The following is a 20,589-nucleotide window of genomic DNA, read 5'->3' on the forward strand; positions in this document are numbered from 1 at the left end:
GCGATGAGCTCGCTGGACTCGGGTTGGGAGGAGGCAAGTGAACCGAAATGAAACTTACCCCCTGTTTACAATCAATTTGATGCTGCATTTCCGTAGGCTGTTTTTTAAAAGCACAATATATTGCTTTATGTAATAGGAAAGTATATAAGCTGGGGAGAAAAACAGCTGCAAATATCTCCTAGGTGCTGCCGCCATGAAGACATACCATGTTGTAAAATACAGTAAAAAGACTATTTTAATCATCAAAGCAGAACTCAACATGCGTTTTATCACATTAAATAAGATAAGGAAGCAGGTTCTCAGCAAGCTATTGAATTTTATGACTCCCTCTAAATGCACGTGTTGAGGAAGTTCTGGCGACTTTTAACATATAAAACACCAAGAAAAAAACCTGAATGTGTGTACTTCCCTACTACACAGTATGCAAACAGCCGCACGTCAAAGGCAGAGGATGTATGAATACTTTGTATGATAATTTGAAAGGAAGACACAAATACTCGCTAAGAATATGATTTTTAATTTATTTTTTTTTGGTATCCCATAAAGCCCTAGGAGTCATCAGATTTTAAAAGGTAAATATAAAAATGGTGGAAGACTGCAAGACAAGATACTCTGACTAATACAGATACCAAAGAAAAAAATTGTGGTTTAAATGTTACCTATTTAACAATACCCAAGTAAATTATGTTCCACGGTTGATGTTAGAACATCCTAAACTGCAAAAAATCCTATTCTTAATGAGTATGCCTCGTTTCTCATAAATATAAAAAAAATATTGTTGAAACAATATACATTTACACTGCTGTTCAAAAGTTCAGGATCAATAAGATTATAATGTACTAAAAAAGTCTCTTCTGCTCATCAAGGCTACATTTATTTAAAATAAAATACAGAGTATATTAAAACAGAAAACCATTATTTTAAATTACAATACGATTTCACATCATTACTGTTTTCGTAATATATTCTGGTCAAAATAAATGCAGCCAGGATGAGCAAAAGAGACTTCTCTTAAAAAAAAAAAAACATTACAAATCTTACTCATCCCAAACTTTTGAACGGCAGTGTACCTACATAAGGTATTTTAAGAATAAATATTTTTAGAAAGGTGTTTTTAAAGTATAAACCAGTTAAGGAAGATGACATACACTCATATTCAAGATACAAAACAAGTCTTAATACCTTATGTACTGCTACTTTTCAAGGAAATTGTTCGTGTTTCACTGGAAAACAAGTCTAAAGGACTAATCAAAAACCCAAGCAGTAATTTTTTGGCATGTATGTCATCCAGGTTAAAAAACAATTTCAAGATGGCAGAAGCAATTAATCCACCAATGTATTTATGCTACACAACACAAATTCCTGCAAAGTTAGTTAGTGATCCAAGAAGTAGAGGATTCTTAAAGTAGCCAGAGCAACCTTTTCTAAAACTAACAGTGAACATCTGAATAGGAGAAATTCCTACAAATGGCAATGAAACATTAACGCCTTACCTATAGTATCTGGACTGCAGGTAGGTAGAACACACCGCTTTGGAGACGTGACTAGCGGAGCCGAAGTCGATGACCTTGACCCTGTAGGGTTGGCGTGCTGGGTCCACAAGCATGATGTTCTCAGGTTTCAAGTCGGCGTGGATCAGTCCGAGGCTCTTGAGCTTCATGAGGGCAGTGGCCACCTGCTGCAAGATGGGTCGGATGTACTTGAGCGGCAACGGGCTGAACTTGTTCTGCTTGAGGAAGTCGTACAGGTTCTGCTCCAACATCTCGAAGACCAGGCACGTGTGGTTCTTGTGCTGGAAGCACTCGTATGCTCGAACAAAGTTGTAGTCGTCCGCGCTCTCCGTGCTCAGCCGCGCCAGTATGCTCACTTCGATCTGGCCCTGCCTTGCGTACGAAGGGTGGTTCTTGAGGATCTTAATGGCCACGATCTCGCTGGTGCCGCGTTTCCAGCACTTCACCACCTGCCCGAACGTCCCTCGACCCAAGAACTCCAGCACCTCGTAAGTGTTGGTCAAGGAGCAAAGCACCTCGTGCTGCAAGAGCTGGTAGTCGCCCTCGCTGTTGGCTCCACTGTTCTTGGACGTCGCCGTCGTGGAGGCAGTCGCCGTTGCGACGGTGGCCCCGCTTTGCGCGTTGTTCTGGATCATGGGTGCAGGCAGTTGCTGCTCCTCGACCAAGTGCACGCTGCTTCCACTCCCGTTGTTGTTGTCCAGCTCCTCGCTTTTGCGCTTAAGCCCGCATCGCTGGTACGTGTCCAGCAGACTGACAGTGCTGCGGCGTGTCAGGTTGTGGCCTCCGCTGCCGCTTCCACTACTACCGGTGCTCCCCAACAGTTGACCAGCCACCCCAGACGTGCTGGTAGCCGAGGCTACTACGATGTGCCCCGAGCCGGCAGGGAAGAGGAGGGCCTGTTCGTAGGACAAGGAAGTGTTGGAGACCTGGAGACTGGCAGCGTTGATGCCAACTGGGGCGACTGAGACACTCTGCTTGCTGTTCTGACTGTAGACCTTGCTGTGCGTGCCGTACCCGGTCATATCCCAGTTGCAACTCTGCTCCACCTTCAGTTTCTTCACGCTAAAGAAGGCACTTGACTGGAGAGTGTGAGGGGAGAACACTTGCACTTGCGAGGCCATACCTGAGCAAGAGAGAGAGGGAATGTGAAACTTGGAATGAAACTCGAGAATAAGCTTTAAATAAAAAACCTACAGGTCACGGCAGGCCAGTTTAATAGAGTCAGAGTCCAGATGCTAACTTATAAAATAGCCGCTGTACAAATACCTTGCACAGTTTCTCTTTGATTGCTCAGTAGTGTTCAGACTTGAAACTAAGGTTGACAGAGTCAGCTTAAGGGCAACACCTGGACTGATTTCACCCTATATATATTTATGAATATTTCTACATAAACTGAATCCACGTGGTGAGGACAAAAACTTTGATGTGTGTATTTTCCCGATAAAGTTCATGGCTTGACTGCTCCTGTTGCAAATCTAGCAAACCCTTGACAAATTTCCATTTCATTTAGAAAAAAACAACAAAAAAACCAACAACCACTATCCACTGTATATACAGTGCAAATCTGAAGTGTACTGGCCCATAACGCAACACTAAAAATACAGATTTTTTTACTTTCTGTAAAAACAATGGGCCATGTAAGGACCACCAAAAAGGCAGAGTCCACGTCAAACCCAGGGTCATTTGCGTGAGTCTCAAGGAATGATTGCAATTTCCTAAAAGAAAAAAAAAGTAGCCCATGCATGCAACACATTGCAACGTTTACTTCAGGGAGATGCACATCACTTTTCAAGAGGCATTAGAAATAGAAAGAAGTTCTTGAACCTGAAACATCTGAATAACATCTCAACATCAGATCCTCAAAACAAAACAACAAGCAGAACTGAGAGGGATTTGAGCTTCTGGGATATCTCTTCAGAAAAGACAACAGTTCTACAAGCAAACAACGGTCCAGAAATAGCCCTCACGAAAGGCACTGTTTGTAGTGCTAAAATAATGATTGCAGTACTGAGAGGATTACATGCACAGCACGCTGTAATGCACTATTTACAGATTCTCCAAAGTGGCCTGAATTAGCGTGCTAGAAAATTAAAAGGATCCTTCAGTGTGCGTTTTTCGCCACACATGCATATCAGTTCAACCCTAAACTGCTACTGTAATGCACAATTCTTTTTATTGCATTCCTGTGGCAGAATGTCTCAATTATGATAATCTGCCTGCAATATGAATATAAGATTCTTTGTGATCTCCGGGACACAAATATACATGCAGTGTCTTATAAAACCTTCTACATGTTCTCACATTCTCTCTTAATCCTGAAGATTCACGTACTATTCTAATAGTACTATATAAAATTGTAATTCTACCAAATGTCATATTAGTGTATATTATAGTGTAAAACAAAAACATAATTTTGACGAATCTTCACATAGTTTATTGTAAATATGTCTGTCAGTCTCCAAAAGGGACAAAAAAAGCATCATAAAAGTAGATTTGTTAGCAATAATAAAGGGGCAGATCTTCTGCAAATAACAACTTAAAGAGACAGTTACATCGTTTACCCTCTTACAAAGTGTATGATTTTTTTTTTTTAAGTGTTTCCTGTTCATTCAATAAAAGTCAAAGGGGTCTAATGTTGTTTTGGACAAGCGTGAGAAAACTGACAAAATGCTCATTTTTGGGAGAGCTACATATGGCTTCAGAAGGCTCATATGGACTACTTTTATTATACTTTTATGGTGCTGTTTGACCTTTTTGGACCACCGTGTTTACTCTAAACTGTCACTGTAAAAAATATTATGTTCCATGGAAAAAAATAACAGCAAATAGGTTTGGAATGGCATGAGGGACAGAAACATTTTTCACTAATCGTCTAACTTGACAGCCCAACCAGATCCTTCGAGAATAATCTCGATCCCTCTCCACCAAGGATATTAAACATACAATGGATCTCCTATGATGCCTTCCATACAAAATAAATCTCTATTTGAATAATTACTTTTTTCCTTTGTGGTCTCATCTTACCAACAGATAATGAATCTCGTTTAGTTTGAGGAATTCCTTGACGCAACAAAATTCCCAAGACAGGAAACATACAGAGGAAACTTTACATGAACACTTCATCATTGTTATGACTCCTGATAGTTAAGGTTTCAAAATGACCTTCCTGCTTCTCCATTTCCTTTCACTTTTCAAACTCCTCTACATCTAATATTTGACAACACTAATGAATAATTTCAGTAGTCACCCGACTTTAGCTTTAAAGTCCAGGGATTCTTGGGCTTTAAAAGTTGATTACGCATTTAAAGATGCTGATTCAATCCATACTGCATATACACTGTATTTCCAATAAAATCCATACCATAAATCCCCTCTAACCTATATTACCGTACATATGCATTATTCATCAAACCTTTGACCACAACAGCTTGCACTGCAGATCCAATAATCTTTGCTTTTAATATATCATTTATATTGAATATACCAAATGCATAATCTGTTCACCACAAAACCAATATCCAAGATGATATACAGTATATTAACTTTGTAATTCAAATTGAAATGGGACCGTTCTGGTCATTTGTTGAAGGAGCAAGTAATGAGGAACATCCACTAATGCTATTAAGTGCAAGGGCCCTATGGTAATCCCATAAAGTACTAGGCCAGATGTCACTCCTTGGATTACACTTTTCTTTGCCAGGTCTTTGTGCTAAAAATAATTTGCACATGGTCAGTGGCTCTGTGTGTGTTTGTCAGAGCCTAAGTAATAAATCCATCCCTGGAATTCTTTGCGTCAGATATGAGTGGTAATCTAGTCTGGCGGGCAGCTAACATGTTCAGATTACCACTGTGCAACAACTCCTCTATCGAACTCATCACGGCTCCATTTTCTTTGTTTTTGAGGTTTTAATCCAATCCGGTTTTATCGAGTGCCTTACAGTCACCAATTTGTCACCATATGAAATTCTGAACACGTCACATTGTAAAAACTGGACGTTTATGTCCTAACGTGACTTTGAATCAGGGCTGTGTGCCATTCAGAAATAAAGTGTTTAAGTTCCAACTTAATTCCCGCTTTTTAATTTTGGTTGCAAACAGGATGCAGAATGAATTCAAATGAATGGAAATACTAAATTTGTCAAAATAGACCTTGAATGTTGACTTAACAGAACCTTATTTGAAAGTTCCATAAAAAAAAGCCAATAGAATAGAATAGAAATGGCAATGGATTGAACACAACAAAAGAAAAGAATTATAGATGGAACAATAGAATGGAAGACAACTATTATTATTGACAGAATGATAGAAAGAACAATAGAATGATAGACAGAAGGACAGATAGATCAAATGACAGACAAACAAACATATCAAAAATATTAGTTTGCATTTAGTTTATTTTCAATAACTGAAAGGGAGCCAATTCTTCAGTTCTGAATTTTGCACAATCCTGTTATGAACCGATACATGCTGTTAACCAAACTCACTCTGCTGTAATTCAATTTAATGAGAGTTCAAATGGTCAGAATGTTATCTTCAAACAAAAATGCATTCATTCCCATTCAACCTCAGGAACTCTGCAGCCGTTCACTGTGAGAGAGCGGTCCAAGCGTTTACAGCCTACAGTCTACTACCACCCCGAGAACGAGGTTTATGTTCTGATATCATAGAAAAACCTGACACAAACTCAACGGGTGACGTTTACTTGAATTTCTGAACTCTGCAGAGAGAATGCAACCAGTCTGCTCCATTGTTTCATATTTACAATGCTGGAATGCTTTTCAAAGTGCCAGCCAGCTTTCAGCATACCTCTTACAGAGCGGGTCGGTTTAATGCACTGCCACAGAGCATACCAAAGAGCTATTCATCTGCCCTTAGACAAGCAACATGTTGAAATGCTAATGTTCAGTCTATTACAGGATGAACTGTTACTCCATTTTTGTTAGTTTATCTACTTTTTTTAAAGAATGAGGATGAGGAATGAGGAGTTTAAATACAGGCATCAGTCCAAACTTTAAGCTTGTTTACTCTTATATGGAGAAAGTAAAAGGAAATATGAAGTGGAAAAAAAGATTTATAATACTTATATATCTGGCTCCTCGCAGGCTAAAGGGTTAAAAGCAAACAAAGGACTGTGTCCTACATAGGTTTGCTTTGTCTCCTCTATGTGATCCAAGACAGAGACATTTGGAAAAATTGTCCAGGGTAGAATTCAGTGGTTAATGAATTGACCTCCGCTTGTCTAGACAAAGCATTATCCCCCGTGGCTCCGAGCGATGCCCACTGTAGCGTACCATCGGGGGGAGGAAGCACAAGGAAACCAATGCGATTTTCCCCATTCCTTGTGTCCCTTCAAAAAATAAAATAAAAACATGTATATTGTTTCGTCCTTTCAAATTCTTTACTACCTGCCACTCTGTGAGATCTAGTCATTAATTAGCTCTCCTGGTATCTTGTTTCACCAGGTCTGGACTGATCTTTTCCAACTCTCCAATCCTACATTTATTATGGCACTCCATCCCTTCTGCCATCTCCCGCAATCAAACAATGCTGACCTCCCCCTGCACATCACTTCTTCTTTTGCTCTCCTTTCCTTAGACCTTGTGTGTGTGTGTTTGATTTTCTATCATTGCAAATAATTTTACACTCAATCACATGCAGTTTTACTTCATTAGCATGAAATAATACAAAAAAAAAGCAAAACATAAAGAGTAAGTAATGGTTATCAGGGTGTTCTGAGTGGTTTTAGCATGTTTGTTATGCAGTTTCTAGGGGGTTATGGGCGGTTGTTAGGTGACTACTTACTTGCACGAGTCAAAAGAGTCCAACCCCAGGTTTCTATTCTGAATTTTTAATTCTCACCAGTTCTGTATTTTTCAGGGATGTTATTACTAAAACTATTATAAATGATTTTCATTTCATTATTTTCTCAAATTAAACTGACAAATTATGGAATGAATTAAAATAAGTTGAAGTGTTAAAATTAACTTAAGTATATATATATATATATATATATATATATACACACATTTCTGTTAATTGCATTAATAAAAAAAAATTAAACATCAATTAAAAAAGTTTTAATGTTGTGACAAGTTACAAGACACAGTTAAATATCTAGATTTCAGTAAATGAATATTCAATTAAAATTAACTATTGAATTTTAAGTTATTATTAATTTTTTTATAATATAATTGTTAATCATTTAATTTAAATATGAATGTAATTTTTATTAATCATAATTTAGTATTAATTTAAAAATAAACTGTATACAAATTTATATTAATAAAATGAATGAATTAAAGTAATTCATTATTAATTAAAAAAAATTTATAACATTTTAAATTGTATTTTAAATTGATATAATAATAAAATAAATAATAAATAAATAAAAATATCTCCTTACCCCCAAATCAAACTAGCATCCACCCCCTTCTCTCTCAGCCTCAGCCTTTCACAGAGAGGGAGAGCAGGAAACCTCTGGCTATTGTCTCTATTCATGGCAGGGTAGAGCAGAGCAGGGCCAGCGCACTTTAGAGAGCTCGGAAAGGCTGGGAGCACACATTTCGTGCAGTGCGTGAAGATAAGAAGAGTGCCAGCAGGAAACAAGATGCACGGCTCACAGCAGCATTTCTTAGACTGTTTATTTCAGCCTGGATGTGTTCACTGGTGTGCATGTGGAGCTCACTGGTCTCCTCAAACCACAAGACCTCCAGAGAGAGCCAGAGACAGAGAGACACTCACACAAACAGAAGATGCTGCAGGATACTGACCACCCAGCCCTCATTTAGCAATCACATCCAAACCTATATATGGAACGAAACAGAGAGGCAGCTACAGACGCACACGAACACAACATAAATAAAGCATTACCACTTAGAGTTATCACGGTGATCGTGAATCACATGCATGTGTGCATGCGAACGGGTGCTGCTCACTTACACCTGACAAAAACCCAACCATTTGGAAACAAAATCAGATTTCTGAAATTCTGATCTCTCAAAGACAGCACTGAGACTAAACTGAAAGCAACTTGAGACTTTTTGCCATTTTATGCTTCCAAGATTTTTACTGAGATATGTCTCCAGTAGAGTTTCAAAAGAGATCTATGGAAGACTGTTTCTCCCATGGAATACATAAAAAAACTAATAATAATAATAATAATTGTGACTTTTCCTCTGCCAATTCTGACTTGCAAGATTTAAACTCAGAATTCTGACTCTCTCACAATTAAGACTATAAAAGGTAAAAAATAATAATAACAATAAATAAAAAAATCACAATTAAACAGTTTGTTTTCAGTTAAAAAGTCACAGTGTATAAATAAAACTCACAAAACCTCAGTATTCCGATTTTCTTACAATCCTAAACTCCCATCTCACAAATCTGAGTTTAAATCCCACAATTCTGAGAAAAAAAAGTTTGAATTGCGAAACAAACTCAAAATTCAAATATAAACTCTTTCTCACAATTCTTTCTCCTTTCTATGCTGCAATTTTTCCTTATCTCGTAATTCAGTTTTTCCAATTCTAACTTTTTTTTGACAGAATTGCAAGATATAAACTCTGTAATGCTAAATTTAAGCTAAGAATTGTAGGACATATTCAAACTTTGAAAATTCTCTTTATTCAAAACTCTGAATTCTGAGATATATAAACTCAGAATTTCTAGACAAAAAGTCGCATTTGCAATTTTTTTTTATCCTGTGGTGGATGCAAGCTTCCATAGAGATCCCTTTGGATGAGATGGCACAGAATGAAGCGGTAACCTGGCCACACATGTGCATAGTCTGCCCTAACGTGACCCATTAGTGGGGTGCTTGTGTGATATTTAGTGAGGTGTTAGTGAGCAGAGCGGACTGAGCAGCTGAGGCTGAGAGCAACTAAAGCCATTGACATGTTCTTACGTCCTCAGAGAAAGACAAACAACACACACTGTCATACACAGGCTTTCTGATCTCTTCAACCAGCCTGTTAGTGACTGCTTATCAAGACCATGTGAGAATAGAGGAAGCCATATGTTTAGAAGGGGCTATAGATGACATATGGAGAGAGCGTCATGTGAGTGTGTGAGATAACTGCGTTTACCAAGTGTGTTCAGGGAACCCTTATGATTTGAATAGTTCTTTTGTTAAAGATCTGTTCCACCCGGATCCAGTATATATCCAGACCAGATGGTGTTTCATCACCTAAGGACCTCTATAGCCCTGAAAGACAGCGGCCAGGACAAGACCAGGACCAGGACAAGACCAAAAGACCAGGACAACTAGAGCCCCAGATACAGATCCCCTGTAAAGACCTTGTCTTAGACGACCACCAGGACAAGACCACAGGAAACAGATGATTCTTCTTTACAATCTGAGTTTGCTGCAGTCTGGAATTGAACTACTGGTTTGGTCTGGTCAGAGGAGAACTGGCCCCCCAACTGAGCCTGGTTTCTCCCAAGGTTTTTTTCTCCATTCTGTCACCGATGGAGTTTCGGTTCCTTGCCGCTGTCGCCTCTGGCTTGCTTAGTTGGGGTCACTTCATCTACAGCGATATCGTTGACTTGTTTGCAAATAAATGCACAGAGACTATTTAAACTGAACAGAGATGACATCACTGAATTCAATGATGAACTGCCTTTAACTATCATTTTGCATTGAGACACTGTTTTCCTAATGAATGATGTTCAGCTGCTTTGACGCAATCCTTTTTGTTTAAAGCGCTATATAAATAAAGGTGACTTGACTTAGAACAAGTTTAATCCATAGATGTAGAATATAATTTAGTCAGTAACTACTATTACCAATAGTATGTTAAACAAAACAGTTAAAAAATATAATAAATACAATTATAAATAAATATAATAAAATGTTAATAATAGATAAAAAAATATCAATACTACTACTAATACTACTACCAAATTCAGTAAAACATAACAGTTAGAAAAAATATTAATAAGAATAAAAATAGAGTAATAAATAAAAAAAACAGCATTAATACTACCACTTTTGATAGTAATAAAAGTAAACAGTCAGCTTCATCAGTTGGTAAAAACAAAAATAAAATAATATTAAAAATAAAACTATCAACAAAACAAAATAAAAACTACCGCTTAAATACTACTACTAACCACTGTCAGAAACATAACAGTTTGTAAAAACATTATACATAATAAATAACCAATAATAATAAATATTTTAAAAATACAATAAATGTAATTACAAATAATTACATATATAATGATAATAATAATAATAATAATAATAATAATATAGTTATAATAATATAGAACAAATAGTATAAAAATATAATAATCAACGATAGTACAACCATAATAATGAAGACTCAAAATAATGCCCTTTGTAAAGTGTCATAAAGAGCTCACAGTACAGCCACTTTAATGCTTCAGGACCAGCTGCCTAACCCTGTCTCCACTTCGAGAGCATTAAAACGAAGACGCCGGCTGTTTAAAGACAAGCACCCGATAAGAAGCAACATGTACAGCCCTGTTATCAGACCATTACAGTAACACAATATCGATACACCCCTGCAGCCTCCTACTAGCATTCTCCAGCGCCACTAATAAAACACTGCCAAGGACAATTTATCACGCTTTAATTATGTTGATTAAAGGTTTGTTTTCTTTTCTTTTGATTGGAATCTCGGAGTCAAAATAACAAACCATGAGCCATTTCATTGTCTGTCGCGGTGTGTATGTGTGCCGGGGGACTTGTGAAAGTATGCTTTGCAGGTTTCTGCTGCACTGTTGGAACATCAAAAGAACGAGACCTGAGCAACATGCCAGAGTCTAACCACAGAGCCAAGCCAGGCACAGATGAAACAAGATTCACACACCGAGTGCAGACAACACACACACACACACACACATGCAGAGCACATCCTGCAGTTGTGGCGCTCAGAGCACGGATAAACGTGGCGCCCCAATGACTAAAGTGAGTCTCTACCCCGACAAAACAACTGTTCCAAACCACAAGTTAAAAGCGGCCTCAAAATTAACAAAAGCATAATTTGAATTCTAGTGTTATCAAAGTCAATTGCATTAGCATTGTGTGTTCCTTAAACAAAAAGTAGTGCCATACTTCTTTAGCGTCATTTTAACACCGTGTGATTCTCTGGAATTCTGGACATCTGTCATTCGCTGTGTTTTCCGTCAAGTATAATCTTTACACAAATGACAATTCTGGAGAATACCAGATAAACAGACGCGGCTAATATGCCAAAGTACTCACAGGCCAGCTCTTCTTCCTGAAAATATATCACAATATATCAGAGAGAAAGAGCATGTGTGTGTGTGTGTGTGTGTGTGTGTGTGGTCGACCACTATAACCCTATAACACAAACAGGGACTAAAACTAAGGGATCATATCATAGAAAACAAGATTACATAATAACAAAATACACTTTCAGGTCCATTCTATTTTTCATCAAAATAACTTACAACTTTCATTTTCAACAGGTAAAGTTATTTTTTTCAACCCCACTATTCAAATCACGTCATGGATACAATCGGATCAATTCTTGATGAACGAAGTCAAGTCCTGTTCTGCGTCTTTTTTCATTCATCAAACATCATGTTATAGACGTTCAATGGCTTGTGAACGGTTTATGTTGACTTTGAGTCACAGATGATATTCTGATCTGTAGACTAGCAGTGCTGAGAGCTCCATAAACAAAAGCCTGGAGTCCTGCCAGCCACTGACGGCAGCGATAAGTAAATAACATATACAACATATTAATACTTCGGCAAAAACCAGAAACTATGAGTAATCTGATTACTGAATGGGCTGACATTTTCTGGGGAGGCAAGAATGAAATTAAAGGCCTGGACAGAACAAAAGAACAAACAGGAACACGTACACACACACACACACACACACACACACACGCACACACACACACAGAGCACAACAAGTTTAAAAATAATGTAATCTGTGACTCCATCAGAATGTGTCTAGGCCAATTAATTGGTTTTGTATATAAGATGATGTATGAGTTTATACATTTACTGTAATTTTTTGTTTCCTTTATGACCTTTATATGAAAACAAATTAAATTATAAAAGCTATAGAATTTTTAATGGCTTTTACATGTTTTTCTTTAATTATCGTCAAAAGACCCGAATAAATACAGATACATATGGGAACGTTTTGATTTAATTATTCCAGTTAACACATAAATCATAGTTTTTTTTTTTTAAGCATCTCTTAATTACTTTATCATTCATTTTTAAGAGTATAATAAGGTTACTTTTGCTGTAATTTCCCTGTTATTAAGAAGCATTACAAGTATTAAAATCAGTCAAATTAATTATTGCACTTTTACCAAATAATCCAAAAAAATGTTTAAATATAATTTTATTATTAATATTATTATTTTATTATTATCATTATTATTTTTTACAAACTATAAATCTGTTAAGTAGTCACCTATGAGGAATCACCACTGAGAAGGGTTGTGACCTGGTGAAGATAGCTTTTAGACATTTAAGACTAAAACTTCTCTAATTTAAAACTTCATTATGGTAACGGTCACTAACAACACACAAAGCCAGCTGACCAATCACCACTAACCATGGGAAAACCATTCAACATGATTTCATTAGCATTCAGAAAAAAGTCATGCATCAATTGTTCTAGCACACATACAAGTTTGTAAGTACATAAGTACAATATCAACTTCATACAGCCCTACAGAGGATAAGTGGTTTGGAAAGATGATGGACGGAAAGCTTTTAAAACTTAAAGGTTATGCTCCTTAAGGCCAATCAGTTGACTAGGAAACCCATATTTCATTGGGGAAAATAAATAAGGGATAAAAAATGACACAGACACCCAAGACAGAACACACATGTAATGTTTGCATACATTATTTGGGAGGCCCTGCAGTGCTGCGGAATCCATTATAATAATACGTATATCTATGATGGCTCATGCTCGGACAAACACATGCTGACGTATACCCTTCTGAGATGCACATTACCAAACAAACATTAACACACATATATAAGCAGGGGTGTCTCTTGGGATCAGATCATACTGACGTGCTAAGGAACCAGTCAGACATGATCAGGTCTTCATGGAACCCAATGGCAAGCCATAGAGCGGTTTCCAAACATGCTTGTTTTTGAGCACTGGCTGGCTGGCGGACAGCAGCAAAGGTCTGACAAACATGCATAGACATCTACACTGTCCATGTGTCTGATTGTGATAAGCATTCAACCCAGCCGTTCCCTGCTTTCTCTTCAGCATGAGACTATTGTGTGTGTGTGTGTGTGTGTGTCAGCCACATGAGACATTTCAGGCCACCGAGCCAATCTGCCCCTCATAACAACACACACCTTAAAGAAACAGTTCACCCAAAAAAGAACATTCTGTCATCCTTTACTCACTCTCATGTCTTTCCAAACCTGTGACTTTCTTTCTTGTGCAGGACACAAAAGGAGAAGATTTTTAACAGGCTGCTCGTGGTGATTTTGTTCCCATATAATAAAATACTAATAAGCTGATGGCCGTGTTGTTATTGCTAACTAATCTTTTGGCAAATTAAATTAAGTAGCAATAAATAAAATATAAATATTAGATCAAAAACTTACAGAAATTACAAATGTACTAAAATGACTAAAGCTAAAAACACAAAAAATATGAAAAATATGAAATAAATAATATATATTTATATATTTAAAATATTTTATCACAATTTTAATATATATATATATATATATATATATATATATATATATATATATATATATATATATATATATATATATATATATATATATATATATATAAAACGGTACGTGTATTCGTACCGGACCGTTTCGTTACAGGGCTTTCGGTACGGTGCATGTGTGTACCGAATGCAATATTTTGTAATGCTGCACTGTAATCATAGTTATTTATTTATATTTTTCATTATATTTTATTATATGATATTGGTTTGAGACTGAAAGTATTTTATTTAGTGGAGAACTTTGCAGCAGTATTTTATTTCTTACTCTTTTTTTATTTTATATATATATATATATATATTATTAAAAAGTATTTTAAAAAAAGTGTATAGTAATAAACAACCTACAGTTTAATGTTTGCATTTCTTTCCCTTACTGTACCAAAAATGAACCGAACCGTGACTTTAAAACCAAGGTACGTACCGAACCGTGATTTTTTCGTACCGTTACACCCCTAATATATATATATATATATATATATATATATATATATATATATATATATATATATATATATATATATACACACTGTAGCTCACTCTTTTCTTGTCTTTTTTTATCCAGTTTCAAGGCTGAATTATAAGTGCTCTGGCCCCTTAAGGTCTCTTTAAACATGACAGGAACTCACTGTTATATACACACACCACAACATGTGACTCACATTCTTACTGAAAGTAGAAAGGGAACATATACATTATTGACGGGACTTGTCTCTGAGCCGAGTTCGAGGTTATAACGTCCCCGCAGCACCATCCCGAAGGGATTCAGGGATTGAGACATTCTGCTGTCGTACCCATCAAAGAGAGAAGCCTCTAATCAGTCAGCCAGACCGTGAGACCAAAGGCAACACGGACTTTCAAGACACATGAAAGAGGGTGTCCAGCCTAAAATAAACAGGATCCGGAGCCCACGAGGGAACGAGTCCCAGTGTTGACGCTCAGTATCCACCCAGATGTATCAGCTTCCATCGTCCTGTTCTCCCTCATGCTCTTGTTATGTCTTGTTCACAGTCATAAAGTTTGCGAGGTGAAACAACAATCCGAGAAACTGCAAAGGCCATGCTTTCATAGCAAAAGGTCGGCACTTGGCCTTTCCTGGAGATGGAGCGAGGAAGGAGACCGAGATTTTTTAGGCTCTGGGAGCGTCGAGCAGCCCTGACCGGGTCATGGGATACACAGAGAGGAGGGCAGGCCCACATGTGCCACAGATCTTGAAAGAGGGGTGGGTGTCTCACACACACAAAGGTTACAGCCTACGCACAGATACACCCTGCCAACAACCCACCAGCACTCTTTCAATTATTAACCTCCAAGAAATCGGCCATGCTAGATGCACCCTAGCAGAGGAGAGGATGGATAGGATGAAGGATACTGCATCCATCATCAGCCTCCCTTTCGCTCTCTGCCGTTATCTGGAGTTGTGTGTTAACAACAGGTCAGTTCAGAGAGAGTGTATACAGTGAAATCCAAAGCCTACGTCACACACCAGTGGCCCAAAGTGCATCTTTCATTTTCTCCATCTAACAAAATAACTGGCTTCTCTGATTACGTCAATACGTGAACTGTAATTAAACAATTTTGTTGAGAGAAATATGACAGGGGGGAAAAAAACACCAAGGCAAAATATTAACAAATTGTGACATTAGGAATTTTTTTTTAAGATTATGATTTGTTAAATATTTATACAAGTTTTTGAAAGAAAATATTTTATTTAGCTAGGATATATTAAATTGATCAAAAGTGAATGTTAATATATCTATAAAATTACAAAAACAAACTCTGCTCTTTTGAACTTGTTTATCAAAGAATGTAATATATTTATATTTATCAAAGAATGTTATGGTTTCCACAGAATATCAAGCAGAACAACTGTTTTCAACATTGATAATAAAAACAAATCACAGGAATAAATTACATTCTAAAATATAAAGGGAATTTGAACAAATAAATACTGCCTTGATAAGAATGAGACTTTTTAGAAAAATATTAATGAAATCTTACTGGACCTAACTTTTGAACAAAATTATTATATCATATGAACTGAATAAATAAATCTCAATATTTGGTTTCTAATCAACTAAAATGTTATTGTATGACACTATAAAATATGTACCGCATTTAAAAAGAAAAGGCCAAAAAACACATTGTGAAATGCCAAAAGAGAGAGAAAAAGAGAGACAAATGTTTCAACTGTTTTCCCAACAGACTTTTGGACCATTGACTTTCACCGCATGGACAAATAGAGACAATTTTTTTTAGTCTTCTTTTGTGTTGCACAAGAAAAAAAATTAAATCATACAGGTTCGGAACGACGTGAATCTGAGTAGATGATGACAGAATTTTCATTTCTGGGTGAACTATCTTCTAAGACTGTCCCGAACAACCTTCACAGTGCCTCAGATTCAAAGAAAACTTCAGATTAAAGAGAATAAACTAGAAAAAAAAAGTGACTTAAAAGTCCAAATTAGTTTTAAAAAGTTGCTAATCAGAGTTTTGCTTGGTTAACTAGAGTCTACGGTTAACTGATCAAATATTTTTGACAAAGAGGACCTGAGTGTGAGCATGATGGGTTTTCGAGCAGAGCTCATTAAGGGGCAATGGGGCCGCTCTTCTCCGGCTCTTAAGTGCGCTCTGGTCTGTCGGGGCGCCAGTGTCCCTTTCTCTCTCCTCCAGGCGCACATCAATAAGTGGGGCAGACTCTCTCAGCTCTGGTCTAGCTGTCTGGGGCTTTGAAGTCCTTTGGTTATCAGCCAAACGTGTCACGCTACCTGCAGCCATCTGTGAAGAGCTTACAGTCGGGCTGGGCGGCCAAACCCCACAATGACTCTGTGTGAGAGTGTGTGTGTGTGTGTGTGTGTGTGTGTGTGTGTGTGTGTGGAGAGTTTTCCCTGCAGCACTGTCTGCCACTTTCAGAACATGAGGCATAAAACATGAAAATGAGATGGTGGGAAGTGACCATTATTAAGAGACTTATTGACAATAATTCTCTCAGGGCTGTTCTTCTATGTGACTGGGACATGAGTTCATATTTGGTTATAAAAAAAGAAAAGAAAACTTTGCCTCCATATTTCTCTCTCTCGCTCTCTATCTCTCTCTCTCGCTCTATATATACATATATACAGTATATATATAGAGATAGATACACACATACATATAAATATTGCGGTGTGAACCCGACCTAAGTCGCTTTGGATAAAAGCGTCTGCTAAATGCATACATTTAATTTTAATTTTTTAAATATAATTTTTAATTTAATTTTAAATTTAATACATACAATTTAAATGTAAATGTACACATTATTATGTGCAGTGCAAAAATTCCTTTTAAAAACTGTTATGAAAAGTCCTAGCAATAAAAAAAGGTATTTAATGAATATTAACAGGTACTTAAATTATTTACATAAATTATTGAAAACAAATAATAATAAATGTAAAAAATATAAATTAAAATAAAAAATAATCAAAAATAAAACATGGTGGAGTCAAGTAGGCTGATCATGTAAGCTTTACTGTCTGCACTCCCATTGGTAGCTGCCCCATTATGCCCATTTGCATAATGTTAAACTCACCAAACATTATTTATAATAAATGACTTCCATTCATTTTTACACTACAAATCACTCTCTGTGTGTGCTCTGAAGAGCGGGCGATGATCTTTTCCAGGGATCCTCAAATCTAGACCTCAAGATCCACTTTCCTGCAGAGTTTAGCTCCAACCCTAAACAAACACACCTGAGCATGTTAATCAATGCCAATCATTGTCTTTGGGATCATTAGAAAAATCACAGGCAGGTGACTTTGATCATGGTTTGAGCTAAAGCATTGGATTATCAGGGCAACATTTGAGGAACCCTGATCTATACTAACCCTAATGAATAAAAGTAAATGCAACCAATGAAAAATGGGCGTTTTATACTACTGTATTCATTTATGTTGGTTTCTAACTATAAGATATCTGTGGGCAAAGCTAATCTGTCTGTCACATCATGTTTAGACTACATTAACCCCAATAAAACAGGCCGGGCCTAGCCATGCCAAATGGCCCAAGTCATGGGGGTTTCTCGACAACAATAGGATTATATAGGGCATGGACAATGTGCTTTCAGCAGGCTGGCATGGCATGGGCAGAACATGGAGGGGGAGAGCATGCTGAAAGACCAATGAATGCATTGTAGGCCAATCTAACCCTCGGTTCATCCATGTACTATGCTCATACACAGTAACCTACATTAGAGAAATCAGCACATTAGACCATGTTTTATCTCCAAGTAGACCATAAAAATGATTTCTCAAAAGTTATAAATAAAACAGATCATTGGAGTCCAAAAGAATTTTAAAAGAGTGTAATATTTCTGGTTTTCTGGTCATTTTTGCCCAGGAAAAAAAAAATGCTAGTTAATCTTACCACATTGGATTACAACCTGCTGAGTTTGCTCACAACTATCAATCAATAATTTTGATGGGATACTTTTTTCCCACCATGTTACACTTCTGGTGTTCCCAGGGCAAAAATTGACCGGCCTAAAAAAACTTTTCTTATAACTTGTTTTCTTACAATTAGCACAGATTTTGTATTTGCAGTTTGCACCTCAATTTTTAAGTGCAAAAACTGAGGTGCATAAGCTCAGACCAATGAGGAGTACCATCGATCAGTTCCAAAAGAAGTACAAAACCTATGCTAACTTGCCATATGCCAATCGCTTAAGAAATATGCTAGCAATTTCTGAGTGAAAACTGTTACTACTCCAAATGATTCAGAGTATGAACAGCTCAAGTTAATTAAGCTGGCTAAAAACCAAAGATACCCATGCCATCAACCACTCAATGCTGTGGATTTAGCTAAAATTCATAACTGATCCCCTGAGATATATACGCATAAGCATAACTGCATTGCACAAAAGCAGCTGAATTCCATCAATCAGGGGCTGGTGATAAGATCCCTGGGCCCAGTAACCATAGGTGTAAAGGCAAAATGAATGGTGCCCTTCATGAAGGAGTAATTGCCGTGTGATTACAGCCCTGCAAATCCAGTGGCTGTGAAAAAAGCCCCCCTTTCATTTACCTTTGTTGGTGGAAGAATGAAGCTGGGAGAGAACCCAGCGTGAACTGATCCTCTCATATCTGATCAAAGGAAACATGCTAGTTGGACTCCCACCCTTTAAGAAAAATAAAAAAAGGACATCCACCAGACCTGGCAAAATGATGCAAAACAGGCCCATTTGAGACATTCTGAAACAAAATTGACTTGATACCTTGTCATATCCACTGGTTTCCCTTTGCATTTTCATTGCTGCTTATTTACCTCACTAAGTGACCATGTTGACACAGCCTGGCAACTAAATGCAAACCTTTTGTTTACCGTGTAAACAGGCCATGCATCAGTGAATGCATCAGTGCTTCGGGATAAGTGTGGGTGTAGAAAGGTATGACACCCAAGCATTGTCTGAAAATGCCCTTGGTGCTGCATCATATCTGACGCCCGCACCACGGAACAAACAGGGAGGCTTGCACCTGGATCCTTCTGTGTTTCCGCATGGCCGCGACTCAATGCTGAACTCACCTACCCCGGCGTATCTCGCATGAGGCTAACATCGCTGGCATGTCTCTCCCTGAAACCTTAAAGCGGTCATCATTCCAAAACTTTCATAGACAACTGCAAATTAGTCATTTAAACTGGGAGATACATTAAAGAATTATTACACAAGTCAGCATGCACACAGCTAATTATGAAATATTAATAATACTAAGACAACACATATATAGAGGAGAATGAAGAATGGTTATGATATTAGTATTATGGTTTAATATTCACTAACCATATTAAAAATTACAGTTAAAATATATATTGAAGCCCAATTCAAAATTCTGTATTTTTTCTTAAATCCTCTGCTCCAACAAATGAACAACGCCAGAGACATGCAGAGGTTTACGAATCTTCTCAGGTTTATAGGACATTGAATTTATAGGATTCAGAGTTTGTTTTTATTCTATTCACAATAAAAGAGACGAATGAAATATTTAAAGTCATCACATTTAACACCATTTACTTAATTTGACACTTTCATTCTGTGAGACTTCTAGAGGTCAGCATCACAGTGACGAGCACCCACATAAATCAGTTGAGAAAAACATGCGGTTCCCAAACATCCAGTATGTTTCATACTTATGGAGCTTTGGAGATGAATATAGCCATACACAACATGCAAATGACTTTACTTTTATAACTCCTATCTGGATGTAATTTATAAATAAGTTTGCCATTAACAGTGTTTTTCTCAGACAGTCATTTATTGATAATAAGAGACACATTATGAGATTGTGTTTGGAATACTGCACTGGTTCACTAGC

At 37.1% G+C, this 20,589-nt stretch overlaps 1 protein-coding gene across 3 annotated transcripts in view; it reads right to left on the minus strand.

Moving 5' to 3' along the window:
* Positions 1 to 20,589, minus strand: part of LOC127933918 (homeodomain-interacting protein kinase 2) — a 93,640-nt gene that overhangs the window by 68,794 nt on the left and 4,257 nt on the right. For 2 of the 3 annotated variants that reach the window (XM_052531055.1, XM_052531053.1), the window contains exon 2: positions 1,494 to 2,634. In XM_052531055.1, coding sequence (XP_052387015.1) covers positions 1,494 to 2,634 — 1,141 coding nt within the window. Of the gene's footprint in view, positions 1 to 1,493; positions 2,635 to 7,914; positions 8,752 to 20,589 lie in introns of those variants that run through there. The other variant, XM_052531054.1, reaches the window with a different exon arrangement.

This window comes from Carassius gibelio, chromosome A18, assembly GCF_023724105.1.
Source record: "Carassius gibelio isolate Cgi1373 ecotype wild population from Czech Republic chromosome A18, carGib1.2-hapl.c, whole genome shotgun sequence".
Classification (NCBI taxonomy): Eukaryota; Metazoa; Chordata; class Actinopteri; order Cypriniformes; family Cyprinidae; genus Carassius; species Carassius gibelio.